Source organism: Lissotriton helveticus, chromosome 1_2, assembly GCF_964261635.1.
Source record: "Lissotriton helveticus chromosome 1_2, aLisHel1.1, whole genome shotgun sequence".
In the NCBI taxonomy this organism is placed as follows: Eukaryota; Metazoa; Chordata; class Amphibia; order Caudata; family Salamandridae; genus Lissotriton; species Lissotriton helveticus.
In genome coordinates this window covers 117,951,004-117,967,386 of record NC_136058.1, presented here as the reverse complement: position 1 = coordinate 117,967,386, position 16,383 = coordinate 117,951,004, and the positions used below count along the sequence as shown (strand labels likewise).

At 45.2% G+C, this 16,383-nt stretch overlaps 1 protein-coding gene across 2 annotated transcripts in view; it reads left to right on the top strand.

Annotated features, from left to right (window-relative positions):
* FGGY (FGGY carbohydrate kinase domain containing) overlaps positions 1–16,158 on the top strand; it is a 2,115,431-nt gene extending 2,099,273 nt beyond the window's left edge. For both annotated transcript variants that reach the window (XM_078669875.1, XM_078669881.1), the window contains one exon: positions 14,506–16,158. In XM_078669875.1, the coding sequence (XP_078526001.1) occupies positions 14,506–14,587 (82 nt within the window). In that variant the 3' untranslated portion in view covers positions 14,588–16,158. The remainder of the gene's footprint in view (positions 1–14,505) is intronic.
* Positions 16,159–16,383: the final 225 nt, after the last annotated feature.

Genomic DNA, 16,383 nt, shown 5'->3' with positions numbered 1-16,383 from the left:
GTTCAAGACAGAAAGGAGAAGGGTGCAAGGCAGAGGGGAGAAGGGTGCAAGGCAGAGGGGAGAATGGTGCAAGGCGGAGGGGAGAATGGTGTAAGGTAGAAAAGGGTGCAAGGCGGAGGTGGAGTAGGGTACAAGGGGGAGGGGGAGAAGGGTACAACGGGGAGAGGGAGAAGGGTGCAAGGGGAGGGTGAGAAGGGTGCAAGGCAGAGGGGAGAAGGGTGCAAGGTAGAGAAGGGTGCAAGTCAGAGGGGGATTAGGGTGCAAGGGGGAGAAGGGTGCAAGGCAGAGAGGAGAAGGGTTCAAGGCAGAGAGGAGAAGGGTGCAAGGCAGAGGGGAGAAGGGTACAAGGCAGAGGGGAGAAGGGTGCAAGGCAGAGGGGAGAAGGGTGCAAGGCAGAGTGGAGAATGGTGCAAGGCGGAGGGGAGAATGGTGTAAGGTAGAAAAGGGGAAGGGCGAGAAAGGGGGAGGGGGAGAAGGGTGCAAGGGGGAGGGTGAGAAGGGTGCAAGGCAGAGGGGGGAAGAGGGCAAAGGGGAGGGGAGAAGGGTGCAAGGCAAAGGGGTATATGGGTTCAAGGTGGAGAAGGGTGCAAGGCGGAGCGGGAGTAGCGTGCGAGGCAGAGGGGGAGAAGGGTGCAAGGCAGAGGGGGAGAAAGTTGCAAGGCAGAGGGGGAGATGGGTGCAAGGCAGAGGGGGATAAGGGTGCAAGACAGAGGGGGAGATGGGTGCAAGGCAGAGAGGAGAAGGGTGAAAGGCAGAGGGAAGAAGGGTGCAAGGCAGAGGGGAGAATGGTGCAAGGCAGAGAGGAGAATGGTGCAAGGTATAAAAGGGTGCAAGGCGGAGGTGGAGTAGAGTACAAGTGGGAGGGGGAGAAGGGTGCAAGGGGGAGGGGGAGAAGGGTGCAAGGCGGAGAAGGGTGCAAGGTAGAAGGGGAGAAGGGTGCAAGGCAGAGGGGGAGATGGGTGCAAGGCAGAGGGGGAGATGGGTGCAAGGCAGAGGGGGATAAGGGTGCAAGGCTGAGGGGGAGAAGGTGCAAGGCAGAGGGAGAGATGGGTGCAAGGCAGAGAGGAGAAGGGTGAAAGGCAGAGGGAAGAAGGGTGCAAGGCAGAGGGGAGAATGGTGCAAGGCAGAGAGGAGAATGGTGCAAGGTATAAAAGGGTGCAAGGCGGAGGTGGAGTAGAGTACAAGTGGGAGGGGGAGAAGGGTGCAAGGGGGAGGGGGAGAAGGGTGCAAGGGGTAGGGCTAGAAGGTTGCAAGGCAGAGGGGAGAAGGGTGCAAGGGGGATGGTGATGAATTTAAAAATGTACCCCCCCCCCTGAAACATTTCTGTTGACGCCCATGCATGAGCATCAGTTTTCAGAATAGGCTGCCCCTTAGGGAGGAGGGAGGATCTACTGTCACAGTAAGAGGGTCCTGCACACAAACATGTGTAACGTCCGCTTTCCTGCATGGAGATTGAGCGGCGACAGTTGACAGTTTCTTACCTCCCTACAGAAGGCTGTGATGCCACTCTGAAAACTAGGTAGTATACACCTTCTGTTGGGAATTGTTTTGTGGCCTGAACCCCATTTCTGCATCTTTGTCTGAGGTTTTGTTTGTTCTCTCATTAGCAAGGCTTTGCTTTGGGCACAATTAAAGGGTATCTGTCAGTCATATATGCATTCTTGCAGTTGCTGGACCAGCCCTCCCTCTTTGACTCCCCAGTTGTGACTTGTTTCCTAAAAGGACTACAACATATATTCCCTCAAAAACCCTTCATCATGCCCAAATGGGACTTGAACGTAGTTTTGACTTTCCTGATGTGCTCGCTCTTTGAACCCTTACACAATTGTCCTCTAAACTATTGTTACATTTAGGGGTCTCTAGTTGACAGAGGTAGGTACCTTTGACCAAAAAGGGGCCCTTGTGTCTTGTCAGGGTAAGGGGGTACACTCATAAAATAACCCCTGCTCACCCCCTGGTAGCTTGGCACGAGCAGACAGGCTTATCTCAGAGGAAGTGTGTAAAGCATTTGTGAACACATACAGTAACCCAGTGACAACACTACAGATGGACACCACACAAGTTGTAGTATAAAAATAAGTATTTTTATATAGACTTAACACAAGCCCACAAATGACAAAAATCTGTAATACTGTACTTTAAAAATGGTAGAAATAGCTTAGTTCTCTTTAGATGGTAAATGCGACACTTTAAGTTCAATGTACCTTTGGATGAGTAACGCTATAGAACAAAAGTGTTGCAGGGAAGGTGCTGCATCGGTTCCTTACATGCAAGAACGGTGATGCGTTGGGTCCCTACTGCTGCGTAGGGGATGCGTCTGTTTTTCTCCGCGTGGGGAGGTGATGTGTTGGTTTCTTACTGCGCTTCCGTGGTGCTGCGACCAGCAGCGCCTTGATGAGATGAAGATCCGGTGCAATGAAACAAAAATGGTGTATTTTCCTTGATGCGACACGATGCGTGCACACCCGACAGCCGTGCCGCGACTCAATGTTTCTTCTGAGCCGCGATAGGTCCTGCGAAGCGCTTCTCCGGTGATGCGACGGCGTCTGATGCGACGGCGACACTCTTCTCCGGTGATGCAAGATGCTTTGGCGATGCGATGCAACAGATACAGCGGCAACATCCTTCTTCAGTGATGCGACGACAGCGGCTGCGGTGGCCACACGCTTCTCCGATGATGTGACGGCATCTGATGCAACGGCGACAATCTTCTCCGGCGAGGCGCTTCTGTAAAGCGATAGCGGCGACACCCTTCTGCAGTGATGCGATGACAGCGGCTGTGGCGGCGTCGCGCTTCTTCTTCGTGAGTCACGCTTCCAGCTCCTTGCGACGCGCAGTCCCCCAGAAGGCCCAACACAATAGCAGGCACTTCCAAAGAACTCTTAGGGAGCTGGTTGGTGAAGTCTGTTGTCCCTGAGACTTCAGCAGGAGCAAGCTCTATCTCAAGCCCTTGGAGATCCTTGCAAGTTGAATTGAAAGTAACATAAAGGCCTTTCTCCTTTATTTGGCAGTCAGGCAACCACTGCAGGCCAATCCCCCAAACAGCACTCAGCTTAGGGTCGTCTCCTCCTCAGTTCCTCTGGTTCCTCTCCTCAGCAAAGGTTCTTCTTGTTTCCCAAAAGTGATCTAAAGTTCTTGGATCTGGGTCCCAATATTTATACTCCTATGCTCTTTGTTCTCTGAAGGCAGAGAGGCCTTTGCCTAGTCCAAACCAGTTCTGGTTAGTTCTGGAGCACTTTGTTGACAAGACTCCTTCTTTCCTTTCACAGTGTAGGCCAGGGACATCAGACACACCACATGAGGTGGAGCCAGCATTGTGGAGGGAAGGCACAGCCCTATTCAGGTCCCAGGTGCAATTCCTCCCACCCATCTACATGCAGATCTCTCTATTCAGCCCTGTGCTGACTCGCCCTGTCTCCTGGAATCCCCCAGCCCCAGTCACTCAAACTCCAGACAAGGAATACACAACCTAGCAGAGGTAGGCTTGGTGTATTAGGCAAGAAAATATCTACTTTCTAAAAGTGGTATTTTCAAACACAGAATGTTAAAACCAACTTCACTAAAAGATGTATTCTATCAATCTGAGTTCAGGCCTACTAAACTCGTATTTCTACCCAGTTCCCTGAGTCAGTTAGGATGTTATAACCAAACTGCCCATTCTGGCCTATGGGGAACAGGTAGCCTTGCAATAGTGAAAAACGAAAATGGCTGTAATTCACTATCAGAACATGCCACACACATCAGGGCATGTCCTACCTTGTACCTACAATGCTCCCCGCCCGTGGGCCTACCATAGGGGTGACTAATATGAAGAAAAGGGAAGGTTTAGGGACTGGCAAGTGGGTGCACTTGCCAGTCAACATGGCAATACCAGACTGCACACAGGCTCTGCAATGGCAGGCCTGAGACACTCTTTACAGGCTGCTTCTGTGGGTGGCACAATCAGTGCTGCAAGCCCTCCAGCAGCATTTGATTTACACGCCCTGGGCACACGCAGTGCACTGGACTAGGTTCTGACAAGTAAACCTAACCAGGCAATCATTGAGTCACTAAACCATACATCAATTTACAATAGGGAGAGCATATGCACTTTAGCACTGATCGGGAAACATCCTTTACAACGCAACTTTTACCACGCAGTGCCTTTACGATGCAACTATTACAACGCATGTCATTACAACGCATTGCGCTGGGGGGCGCTCTAGGATAGGGAATGGATTTATTTACTATCCAACACCTTCCCTACTATCCACGGGGACTGGAGTTGGAATAGTAAATTAAACTATTCACTATCCAGCACCCCTAAGCGCTATGCGTTGTAACAGCATGTGTTATAAAAACTGCATTGAAACAGCATGCGTGGTAAAAGCATGCGTTGTACTGTCATACATCCGCACTGATCAGCAGTGGTAAAGTGCCCAGAGTCATAAAACCAACAAAAACAGGTCAGACAAAATACAGGAGGAAGGCAAAAAGTTCAGGGATGACCCTGCAAAAAGGGCCAAGTCCAACAACTATGTTATGTTGATTTGTATAGTGCACTAATCATCGAGAGAGTATCCAGGCACTTGAGCAGGAACTTGGTTCCCAATGTGCTTATATGAAGAACTAGGTATTCAGCTTCTTGCAGAACTCTAGAAGTGAGGAGGCGGCTCTGGTGTGTTGAGGGAGGTCATTCGATGTCTTGGGTGTGATGTAGGAGAATGAGAGGCCTCCAGTTTTGCTTTTAAAGATGCGTGGAGTGTGTGCAAGTGAGAGTGAGGCAGAGCATAGGTGTCTGGTGGGTTGGTGAAAGTGTAAGCAGCTGTTCAGTTATTCTGGTTGTGTGTTGTGTCGGTCTTTATATGTGTGTGTGAGAAGTTTGAATTGGCTGCGCTTGTGAATGGAGAGCCAGTGAAGCTACCTGAGGGAGGTGTGGTGTGGGAGGTAGAGTTTGAATCTTGTGGCGGTGTTCTGGATGGTCTGGGTTCTGTGTAGGAGTTGCTTGGAGATTTCACTGTATAGAGTGTTAACGTTGTCCAGCTTGCTGGTGATGAGTGCTTGTGTGACAGTCTATCTGGTGTTCTGAGGCAACCATTTGAAAATCTTTCGTAGCATGCATTGGATGTAGAAGCAGGAGGTGCACAGTGCCTTAACTTGAGCCGATGTTGAGTTTGAACTGTAGGATGTTCCCTATATTTCTTGTTTGCTCAGTGGGTGTTGGTCCTAGCTCCGACGGCCAGGAGGTCTTGTTGCCGAAGACCAGTACTTCCGTCTTACTGGAGTTGAACTTCAGGCAGTTGGTTCACATCCAGTCTTCTACCATCGTCATGCAGTTGGTGAAGTTGGTTATGGTGGTGGTTGTCCTCTCTGTCAGGGAGAGGATACATTGGGTATGATTGGCGTAGGAGATGATGGTGATGTCTAGTGTTCAGATGATGTTCGCAAGCGGCGTCATGCAAAAAGAGTGGGGCTGAAGGACGATCCCTGTGGGCCACTTCATGGCAGCCTGACCTTTTTGGTTCTTTCTGTGAGGAAGTAACAGATCCATTTGAAAGTGGACCTTTGTATGCCAATCTTGTGGAGTCTTCTGATGAGGGTATTGTGGAAGACAGTGTCGAAGGCCATGGAGAGGTCAAGTAGGTTGAGGGTCGCTATTTCTAATCAGTCCAGGATAATTTGAATATCGTCAATGAAATTAAATGAAATGAAATGAAAATAGGTTTTATAAAGCGCAGAATAGCTGCCCGGAGGCGTCCCAGCGCTGAAAACTAACAGGTGTTGCCCATAGGGCCAAGTACAGGAGAAGCAACTTATTTGTTAAACAGGAAAGTTTTTAAATTTTTCCTAAAAGAAGTAAGGTCTGAGTTGGACCTAAGATGATAAGGTAGGCTGTTCCACAACTTGGCCGCGTTCAAGGAGAAAGAGCGACCTCCTGCTCTGGATCTCTTAACCTTTGGCACTACTGCCAGTAAGGCATTAGTAGATCGAAGTTGTCTATTGGGAAGATAGGGGGTGATTAAGGTGCGACTAATTAGTGGCCCAGTTTCCCAAAAAGATTGATGGGCAACACAGAGAGATTTGAAGCTGACCCTGTCTTTCACGGGAAGCCAGTGTAATTTTTTCAATCCTGCCTTCACAGAGGTCCTACGGGGGAGCTGGAGCAAAGTTCGGGCGGCACAGTTCTGAATTACCTGCAACTTTTTCAATGTGGAGTCAGGGGTACCAAGGTAAAGCGCATTTCCAAAATCCAACCTGGCCAGTATTAGTCCCTGGACCACAATTTGTCTGGCCTCAAACGGGAGTAATGGAAGAATCTTCTTCAGCATTCTAATCAGGCCAAAACAGGTGGCAGATAGTACAACGGCCTGATGGTTAAACGTCAGGGACTTGTCCAACCAGACTCCCAGGCTCTTGATGGCATCCCTGGGGACTGGGGGGGTACCCAAGCAAGCCGGCCAGATGTGATTGATCGTGGATGGTGCTAGATGTCCCAGCATCATGACCTCTGTCTTGTCTCCATTGAGTTTGAGACAAGACATGGTCATCCATCGATCAATCTTGCTCAGACATTCGAGCAGGTCCACTGTACCCACAGGGTCTCCGGCCCGCGTGAGAGAGACTACCAGCTGGGTATCGTCCGCGTAGGTAACGATCTTAATACCATACGGACGGACGACCCCAGCCAGCGGTCTCATATAGACGTTAAACAACGTCGGGCTTAATGAGGAGCCCTGTGGGACTCCACAGTCTAAAGGCTTGCTTGTAGAGATGGTTGCTCCCTCAAAGACCTGAAATTGCCTGCTGGATAGGAATGAGCGGATCCACTCCAACGCTCCTCCTTGAATCCCAATCTCCCCGAGGCGTTGCAACAGGATGGTGTGATTTACAGTGTCAAAAGCGGCACTGAGATCGAGGAGGACGACTGCCACCGATCCTCCTCGATCCAAGATGCCCCTAGTTTCCTCCAAGACCGCCAAAAGAGCCGACTCCGTCCCATGCTTGGGGCGGAAGCCGGTCTGCGAGGGATCAAGGAGATTATTTTCCTCAAGGAATTTGGTCAAGAGGCCATTGATGTATTTTTCCAATAGCTTACTGGCCCAGGGGAGCAAGGAGATTGGACGATAATTACTGAGATTGGTTACACTCATATTTGGTTTCTTTGCAAGTGCTTTAACCCTGGCTTCTTTCCACTTAGGAGGAACTATATTGGTGGAAATGGAAGCATTGAGTACCCTTAGCATGATCGGTAAGATGGTCTGACTAATGGTCCTTAGAAATCTGGGAGGGGCCGGATCGCTGGGGGAGCCTGATTTTATCTGGGTCATTAGACTAGCTAATATATCCTGCTGTAATAATGGAAAGTTCTCCAGAGTTGGGGATTTATTTTCTGCTGCCCCATAGTTGGAGAGGCCAACAGTGTCTGCCTGATTTTGTGAGTACATGGCTGGGAAAGCAGAATAGATACGATCTATTTTGTTAAAGAAATAATCCGCCAGCTCATTGCAGCGAGTTTGTAAATCCTCACTATTTATTGGAGACTGGGGAAGTGTAGTGAGATTTTTTACAATTCTATATATTTCCCTAGAATTGGGATTGGCAGTGATGAGTGCTGTTTGTCTTTTTGGTTCCTTCTGAATCCTGATTGAGTATTGTCTAGAAGATGGTGAAGTTCGAGGTGGGTTGTGTTGCTGCTTGACTATTTGAACTAATTGTCCTTTTGACTATCAAAACAGCTTTTGGATATTAAAATGGCTTTTCTAGTAGCCATTACATCAGCCAGTAGGGTTAGTGAACTGCAGGCATTCTTAGTGCACCCTCCTTATACAACATTTTCCCCAGACAAACAGGTTTTGAGATCACATGCATCTTTCCTGCTGAAAGTAGTGACATCTTTTCATGTAGGTCAGACCATCACCCTTCCAAAGAGGAGAAGAGGCTCCACCGCCTGGACCCAAAAAGAGTGTTATTGTCCTACATTGAACATACCAAGGAGTTCCGGGTGAACAATCAACTCTTCATTGGGTTCATCGGGAAAAAGAAATAAAAAACAGTACAAAAATGTACCATCTCAATATGGAATGTGCTCTGCAATAAAATCTGCTAATCTGGCCAAGAATCCAAGCCCCTGAGGGCGTATGTACTCATTCCACAGAGCCAAGGCTTAGAACACTGCGTTAGCTTGTATAGTCCCTGTCCTGCACATCTGTATGGGGGAAACATGGGCATCTCTGCACATGTTTAGCAAACACTACTACCTTGAAAGCCAGTTCTGCGTGATGGCACTTTGCACGTTCAGTCCTTCAGGATTTTCTGGTCTAAATCTGTTTGCAGTCCCCCTCTGGGGAGGTATTGCTCGGGTATCTATTCTAAGGTAAGGAATCTGGAGCTGGAAGTCTCTACTAGATGAGCAAGTTACTTACCTTTGGTAACACCTCATCAGGTAGAGAATCTATCTATTCACAGATTTCTTACCAACCCTCCTGTACTCCCTGCTCAGCCAACAGATTTCTCAATGTAGGGAAACCCTTGTAGGTCCCTAGTGTCTGCACATTGGTCCCTCAGCCTTCTGTTGTGGCTCTGTGCTTCTGGTGGGGAAATGTCACAAAAAGAACCTGATGTCAGAGCATTGGGGTGTCACCTATATATGCACTGCACACAACTTCCTACGTGGACGATGGTGATGCGGAGCCTAACAGTTCCACCTGCCAGTGCGCAGATGTACTGTTCAAACATTTCTGGACCCAGCCTGGTGCCTGAGGAGTATTCTAAAGTAAGGAATCTTCAGATATATAGAGTCTCTACCGGAGCTAAGTATCTTGTTATTTTAGTACTTAGTATATCTTCAAAACCTGATAGAACTAGGACTTAAACTTACAGTTTCAAGTGCCATGTGGGTAAGGCCAGCTGCAGTGGACCCATGTGAAATACCTTGGTGCCGGGCACTTCATTTTTTACAGATTAATCACTGGACTGATGTGGAACCCAGAACTGTTGGGGCCAGAGAAAGTGATACCAACGACTGCGGGTCAGCATTAACAGTGTAGATAGAAAATGCCATGAGAGTAAAAGATTTGCTGATCAATAGCTATAAAATTGAAACACAAAAACTACAGAGTTTCTGAATACAAATGCTGCTGGAGATAATTTCAGCCCTAGTTTAAATGACATGGTGCCTTCGACAGCTTACACTGGTTTTGCATGTTAAAAAAGCAGTCCCAGTTTCTGATTGGAAAGCAATCACTGGTGATTCAGAGTAGTGAGAAAGATGTTAGGGATGGCCTTTCAAGAGCCGATGTGTACATCAGAACGCTATGGCGCTTGACCTAAAATCTTGGGAACTGAGTTTGAGTCTTGGCAAGGACGCGCAATATCCTTTGATTCTGGGAAAATCTCCCGTGTCAAAAAAAAATAAATGTGTCCTCATGTAACACAATTAGTGCTCATGTAAAACGCTCTGATACCTAATACCTTTGGGTCAAGTTTGCGCCATATAAAACTTTGGGGGGAAAAAAATGCTGAAACATGTCCACTCTGCTGGAGCAAAGGGGCTTGAATACGTATGCCCGGCTCTATGAGAGCCTCCATGGTCTTGGGCTCCAGGATAAGAGCCATGTGCACTCCACTCCTCCTTTCATAATGCTTGTAGCAAACAATGACATTATCGTCTGTCCTGACACCACGTCGGGGAATGCTTCTTTTTGGAAAGTATAGGAACTAGTTGGTACTAATTAAAATAAAGCTACGTCCGGCTCTAGGGCGGTGCGACCGGTGCCATTGCACTGGGTGCTGACTTCCGGGGGGGGGGGCGCCGTGTTTGCAAGTTTATTAATTATTTTAAAGCACCTGCTGCCACGTTCGTATCCTCCAGCAATTTCCAGGCAAAAAGAAAAATGTAAGGATAACTCCTGTGATCAATGTTCTTGTTGAAGAGAGATCGGAGTTTTCTTTAGTTGGGGTTTTGACTCACTATAAAGTAACGCACAGGGTTAATACACCTGTTGCACAGAAAAAGTACAGTGCCGATTACAGAGTTCATAGAATGTAAATAGGTCAGTGGGTTACTGCTTTTAAAAGAGACATCCTTCTGTTACTTGCAATTTATAAGTTAAAATCCTAATACTGAGCTATTAACATTCATCAAAGAACTAACTGCATGCACACTGCAAAGTATACATTTGAGCATAGATAAATGTTGCAAAAAGTATTAATTTGGGTAGAAATCGATTCTCATTATTGAACAGAACCCTCAACTATGGTGTTTCTTTTTAAATTCCGAGTTTGTGCTTCAATAGACCAAGCACTATTAAACTATACTGCCTACCAGTTTTGGTAACATGTGACTCATACACCTTGTAGTCCTCAATCTTATGTAACATTTCCTATGCACTGATTTACAAACATATGATTGATTGTCTCTGTGTAATGTGTGTGTGATGCAAAGTGCTCTGACACCCTACACCCTACAGAGAGTTGCTATGGTGACTTGGGCACTGTTAACCGCATCGGTGCGGCGCATATTTTCGCTGTGCGCTAAGCGCAAACGGAAACCTATGGGTTCATGACGAGCTCAGCTCGTCATGAGCGTACGAGAGGTGTACCTCATGACGAGCTCAGCTCGTCATGAGCGTTGAAGGGGTTAGAGGGTGGTGATGAGGTAATGTGTGGTGGAAGTGGTCAGTGGGGAACGCCAATAAACAATGTCGCACTGGGCGCTAAAGCCGGCCCTGCCTTGAAGAGATTACCTAAAACCTAGGCCAATTCGCCATGGTGTTGGAGTTGTCAGAGGATGCCTTATTCAGCTTTACTGAGTGTAAATATTTTTTCTGGGCTATGAACAGCTAATTAAGCCCATCGTCCCTTTAATGTTATATAGCACTAACTACCGATTGTCCTGAAATATAGGAAACATTTGACAAAGATTCCTTTGCAACCCTGCAGGAGCCAAATTGATCTCTTTCAAAAGAGTTATAGACTAAATAAGCAACTACTACTCTAAAACGAAGATGAGCGAATGAGCTCGATGAAGATTGGTGAGTTACCTATTTACCTACCATAGGCTATTTTTGATAATACGCCAACTACGATCTGGTCCTGAAGAAGGCCCACAGACCCGGGAGTGCTACCAAGGGCCAAAACACATCGACCTTCCACGAACTGAGGATAGGAGATATTTTTAACTTACACTACGCTAGAACACTTTTGCACTTTTTATCACAACTGTCCTAAAACCAGACGGTCCACCTCCAGGTGAAAAAGGAGATCACTTTGAGAACCTAGTGTTCACATAGCCAACAGGGCGAAGAACGAAGATATACTGCACCACTTGTCGCATGTGAATGAGGGTCTTTGACATACCAGAACCCTAGTCCCTGGTAATAACACAATTTGTGATTCATTCTCCTTTGATTTCCTCTCCAAATTCTGTTTTATAAAGTCATTGGATCCAGTAATATTGCTCAAAACTGGACAGGAATTGCACACCAATTTAAAATGGGGGTAGGGGAGCTGAGTCAGGTATTCTGTCCATAGATGTTTAGAAAAATGGATCAAAACCAAATATATAACTATTTAAACAACTTTACCGCTGGCGGTTTCATTGTCCAACTTATTTGTGTGACAATGTGTGACAAATAACGCATTTAATACAATTTTGTTATTGCCAGTTTCTCCAAAGCCACTACGGACATTCTTTGCAGAGATCCACGGTGATTGCACAGCATGAGTTGGCAGTTTCCAAATTCTCACTTTACTGTATTTTCTCTATCTTGCCACGCTCCTTCTCTTCCTTAACTCTCCTCTAGTCGCTTGTATTGTTACCCCACACCCACACTTTCTCTTTTCTTTCTCCACTCTTCTTTCCTTCTTCCCCTCTTACTTATCTCACCTTGTCTCCTCTAATCCTTTTCACTCTTTCCTTTTTAAATGTGTCTTCTTCCTTCCTAATACCCAAACTACTACTTTTAAATTCTGCGCCTTTCTGCAGTTTTTTTCTTTCCACTCTCTATGTCTTTCACTTCTATAGTTATGCTTTCTCATCCATTGATCCTCCCAGTCCTTTTTCTGGTGCCCCTTTTCTTCTTCCCTCTTCTTCGCCACTCTTTTCTCCTTTTTCTGGTCTCTTTTTATACTGTCATTACTTAACCATCTTTACTTTTTAATTTTTCCCATGCCTGTCATTTTAGCACTCTCCTTCTCTTTCTTTCTTGTTCTTCACATTGCTCACCATATTTTTTCATAATTTATTCCATACATAAACTTTTATTAAGTGGGTTCTCATCATGAAAGTTAGAAGAGCTATGTACAATGAAAGCTTCAAAAATAACCCAGGTGTCCTCACTTATAATACCTGTAAAGCTTTTGATTCTCCAAATTGGTATATATCGGAGTTGTGTTTCTGAAATACTGAGTTACTGTAATGTTAAAGGTAGAGTTTAGTGCTACATGTAAAAATCAGTTATTACCACCTAGTGAGTTTATCTCAGGCTCCGACTGCCTATTGGTCAATCTCGCAGTGTGCAGAGCTGGTGCGTTAGGTCAGTGTGTGGACCCTTTTTTCGGCTGTTTGTCGGTCTCTTTTATGGCCAAGTGGGCTGGTTGCTAATATTGATTTCCCGATATTACCGCAGACATTGCAGCAGGCGCAAACGCATGCAGTCTCCCATACCTTGCAAAGCGTCTATAGAGCTTGTCTTCTCAACTTCAAACTGCTCCGATTTGCATAGGTGGTCCATATTTTTAGCTATCTGATTCACTAATAGAGGCCACTTTTATGTGGGTGCCTGGGCCTATTTTCTGGCCCATTCCGATCCTGCCCTTGCTTGTACAAGCAACGCGTAATTTGTAAAAATATACGTGCCAGGACCCGAGGTATTTTCTCAGGAGGACACCTTGGTTTGCGTTTCCCGCTGTCCCTGCCAGCACTGCCAAATACCAACTATCGTGCAATACAAGTGTGATGTTTTGACTATACCAGATCACCTAACTTTATAAATCTGACCAGGGACCATGCATACATTTTTTTTCAAGTTTATTGCTGTTCATGAGCTCTGCTCTAAAATATACAGACAGCACCACCATGTGGTAGACTGGAGTAAATAAGTGGCGGTGTTTGCAAAAAGAAGTTGGTGCTAAGCACAGACAAACACCATCATAAATTAAGTGATGTGCACCAGCCTTGACCTATAAGGTGAGTTTTCACCTGGACATAGGGAGTTCACTTGCCCCCTTTAAAACTTCTCTTTTTTAAAAAAAAACTTCTCCCATAGAGCTATAATTACCTTACTGTCTTGGGCAACTCCCTTCCTGTTTTTATCTTTCTCCTTCGAAAAACAGGTTTGCTGTGCTCCCTTCTGGGTACGTTTTTCAAAAAAGCCCCACACTGCCACATTACTCCTGCCTTCCACGTTGGTTTCTTTATGAGTTTGTAGGGGTCCAACTGCTTTGGTGGGACTGTGACGAGGCAGACTGGCAATGTGGTAACCTGATTATTTAAAGGCAATCTTCATTAGACAATTCTCAGCTTCCTCATCCCAGGCCTGGAATCCCAACCTCCCTCAGTTTATGCCTCCCTGTTTAATAGGTGTTGCCAGGAGTAGTCTGAGACAGACAGGAAATTATAGCCAGAGTGGAAGAGGGGGAGGGGCAATTGAACTGCTGGTCTCCATGTGAACGGAGCAACAATGTTTTTGAAGGAACGCTTGGATTAATAATATCTGTCAATGGCAGTCACTCAGGGCCTTGCAGTTCATGCTGCACTGTGCCTATTAGAGCTGGGCCAAAGCGGATTTTTTAACTGCATAGGCTAGAATTGCATAATGGGCAAAAACATTATGGACAAGGATGCCGCACGAGTAATTACGATTGGCAGAGATTAATTTAAGCATGCCATCAATCATCTTTTTATTTCCTCAGTGCAACACCCTAAGTGGGACTGGTATGCCCAGATGTAGGTCCTGTGCTCACTACTCCATAAAAATCTAGCTATACTTCCCTGATGAGTACTAACTAGCTCGAAACCGGTCTGGGGTTGCATGTGTTCCCATCTAGAGGGGATCTGGGTGACAATTGGAGCTAGACTAATCCCAATGGAGCAGGGTCAAGGCTTGATCTGCATATGCCAGGTCTCAGTCTGGAGTGGTGTAGTGGGAAAGAAAAATGCACTGGATTGCACCCCAGAGTAGTTACCAGTGGCTGAGATTAATTAAAGTATTTCACCCTTCACCTCTTTGTTCCGGCAGAGCCTCGAGGTGAAGGCTCGCCTCACTGATGGAACCAAGATGCCGAAACGTAGAGTAATGGAGATTAGCAGTAAGTAATCTGGGCATTCTCTCTCTCTGTATGTTGCATATAAACCCCCATTTAATCCTTCGTTCTGAAAGTAAAACCAGGACTAATGCATTTGCTTCAATGGCTTCTCTAGCTTCCTTCAGCTGGGGACTATTCTCAGATTAACTTTATGCCAAATCTCATGAATTCCAACATTGTACTTGTTTTCTGTTCTCAACCTGTTTTTCATTTGTGCAGGTTTTATGACAAGAAGTATGCAGTCTTTCTAAAGCTCGTGGAACACCAGAGAGAGTATAAAGCCATCATGAAAGGTGTATAATCGATGTACCTATGATTGGCAACTGCCTGCAGCTACCATGAGTCTCCGACAAATTTTCACACCTGCAGTAATAACAGGAATCGAGTGGTATGGTTAAAAGCTATGGTGTATTGTAAACCTACATAGCAACGAAATAGTTACCTTGCATCACTAGTTGTCAATCCAGGACTCGAACACAGTGGACTTTGTATTCTTTTCACAAAGGTATAGCACCACCATTTCCATTAAGATGATTCTAAAATATATATCCTGCAATACGTTCCAAACATTGACCTTATCACTCATGAAACTCCTTTTAGGGCATGTGTGAGGCTTGATGGTAAAGGGAGTTTTCATTGCTCCTCCATTTTTACAGATCATGGCCCAAAATTGATGTTTATTTCCATGATATGATATGCTCTCACATATTTATATACCACTGACAGCTGTTGTGTAAGTCAGTGGTTCTTAACCTGTAGTTCTGGGAACCCAAGTGACTGCTTAGAAAATTAAATAATATTAACAGATTAATAAAATGTATATACACACAGAAGCAAAATGTAAAATTGGGAGCTAAAAATTAAGTTAGTTTCCTTAGATTGATTAGTTGGAGCAGTGCAGTGCATCAAACAAGATACAGAATGGATGGTGAGTGGCCTCAGTTGAATTTAGAAAAGCTCCAACCTTTCCATCAAAATAGAAATTATGTTTTCTTTTATATTTGTTTGTGGATTTGATAAAGTATTTAATCATTTGTGTATTTGTTTGATGAATGATTGTTTTTGTAGGTTTGTGTATTTTTTGCAGTCAAAATTAACAGAATTGTTTATGCCAGGATCCCTGGCTTCCAGTAAGGACTCATTGGGGTCCCCTGATTCCAATAATGATTTGGTGGGGGTCCCCAGGCTCCAGTAGTGATTAAGTGTAGGTTCACAGAAGTCAAAAGGTTAAGAACCATTGGTTTAAGTGATATAGAAATGGGTCTAACATACAATAACCCCTCCAAAAACTATGGTTTAAGTTCACTTTTACTTCACTATATAGCAATTAATTTCCTAAGACCGGAAAACGGGAGAGTGGTCTTTTTTATAATCAATTTTATTAATTGTAACAGCCAGTGCCTTGCGATCATTTCACTTCATGTATTCAGATGACAGTTGAATACAGGTGTGTTGACATAGGTTATAACATCAGCTTAGAAATGCAACGAATACATTGATACCCTGCCCTCTCATCCTGTTTTTGCAAGTTTGCGTATGAGACGAAATGGAAGTTGGTATTTTCAGGGAGTGTAGTACTGTCACAATTTGTATATCCTTAATTATTATACTTATGGACCAACTGGCAAACTGTATATTTTCTTAAATACAAACTGCTGCTGTTTAATACAGTAATCAACAGAACTTCTCCTTTACTAAAAACCAAGACAGCGTAGATCTGTTTTCAACTATCAGGTATGCTCTCTTGTTAAAGGGCGAGAAAATGGTTAACTGTAAATCCAATTTATTAGATTCAATCTAATTTTGTGAATGATACAAATATGTTAAAAATGTTGCACTTGCGCAAATAAAATGCAAATCAAGAAAGAAAAAGTGAATCTAGCATCTTTATTTTAAAAAAGGAAGTGCCTGCTGTACTTGGCAGGGTATTTGCTATTGAAAATGAGAATGGCAGTTTTCTTGTGGCGTGTGGAGTGAAGTGAAGTGAAAGTGATGAAATCCTCAGGAACCAGTATTCGCAAATTTACAAACGTCCATGCTTGAGTAGCTTTTCCAGCCAAGCTTTTTCCATTTTCCTTTGCTCCCTGGAACTTGCAG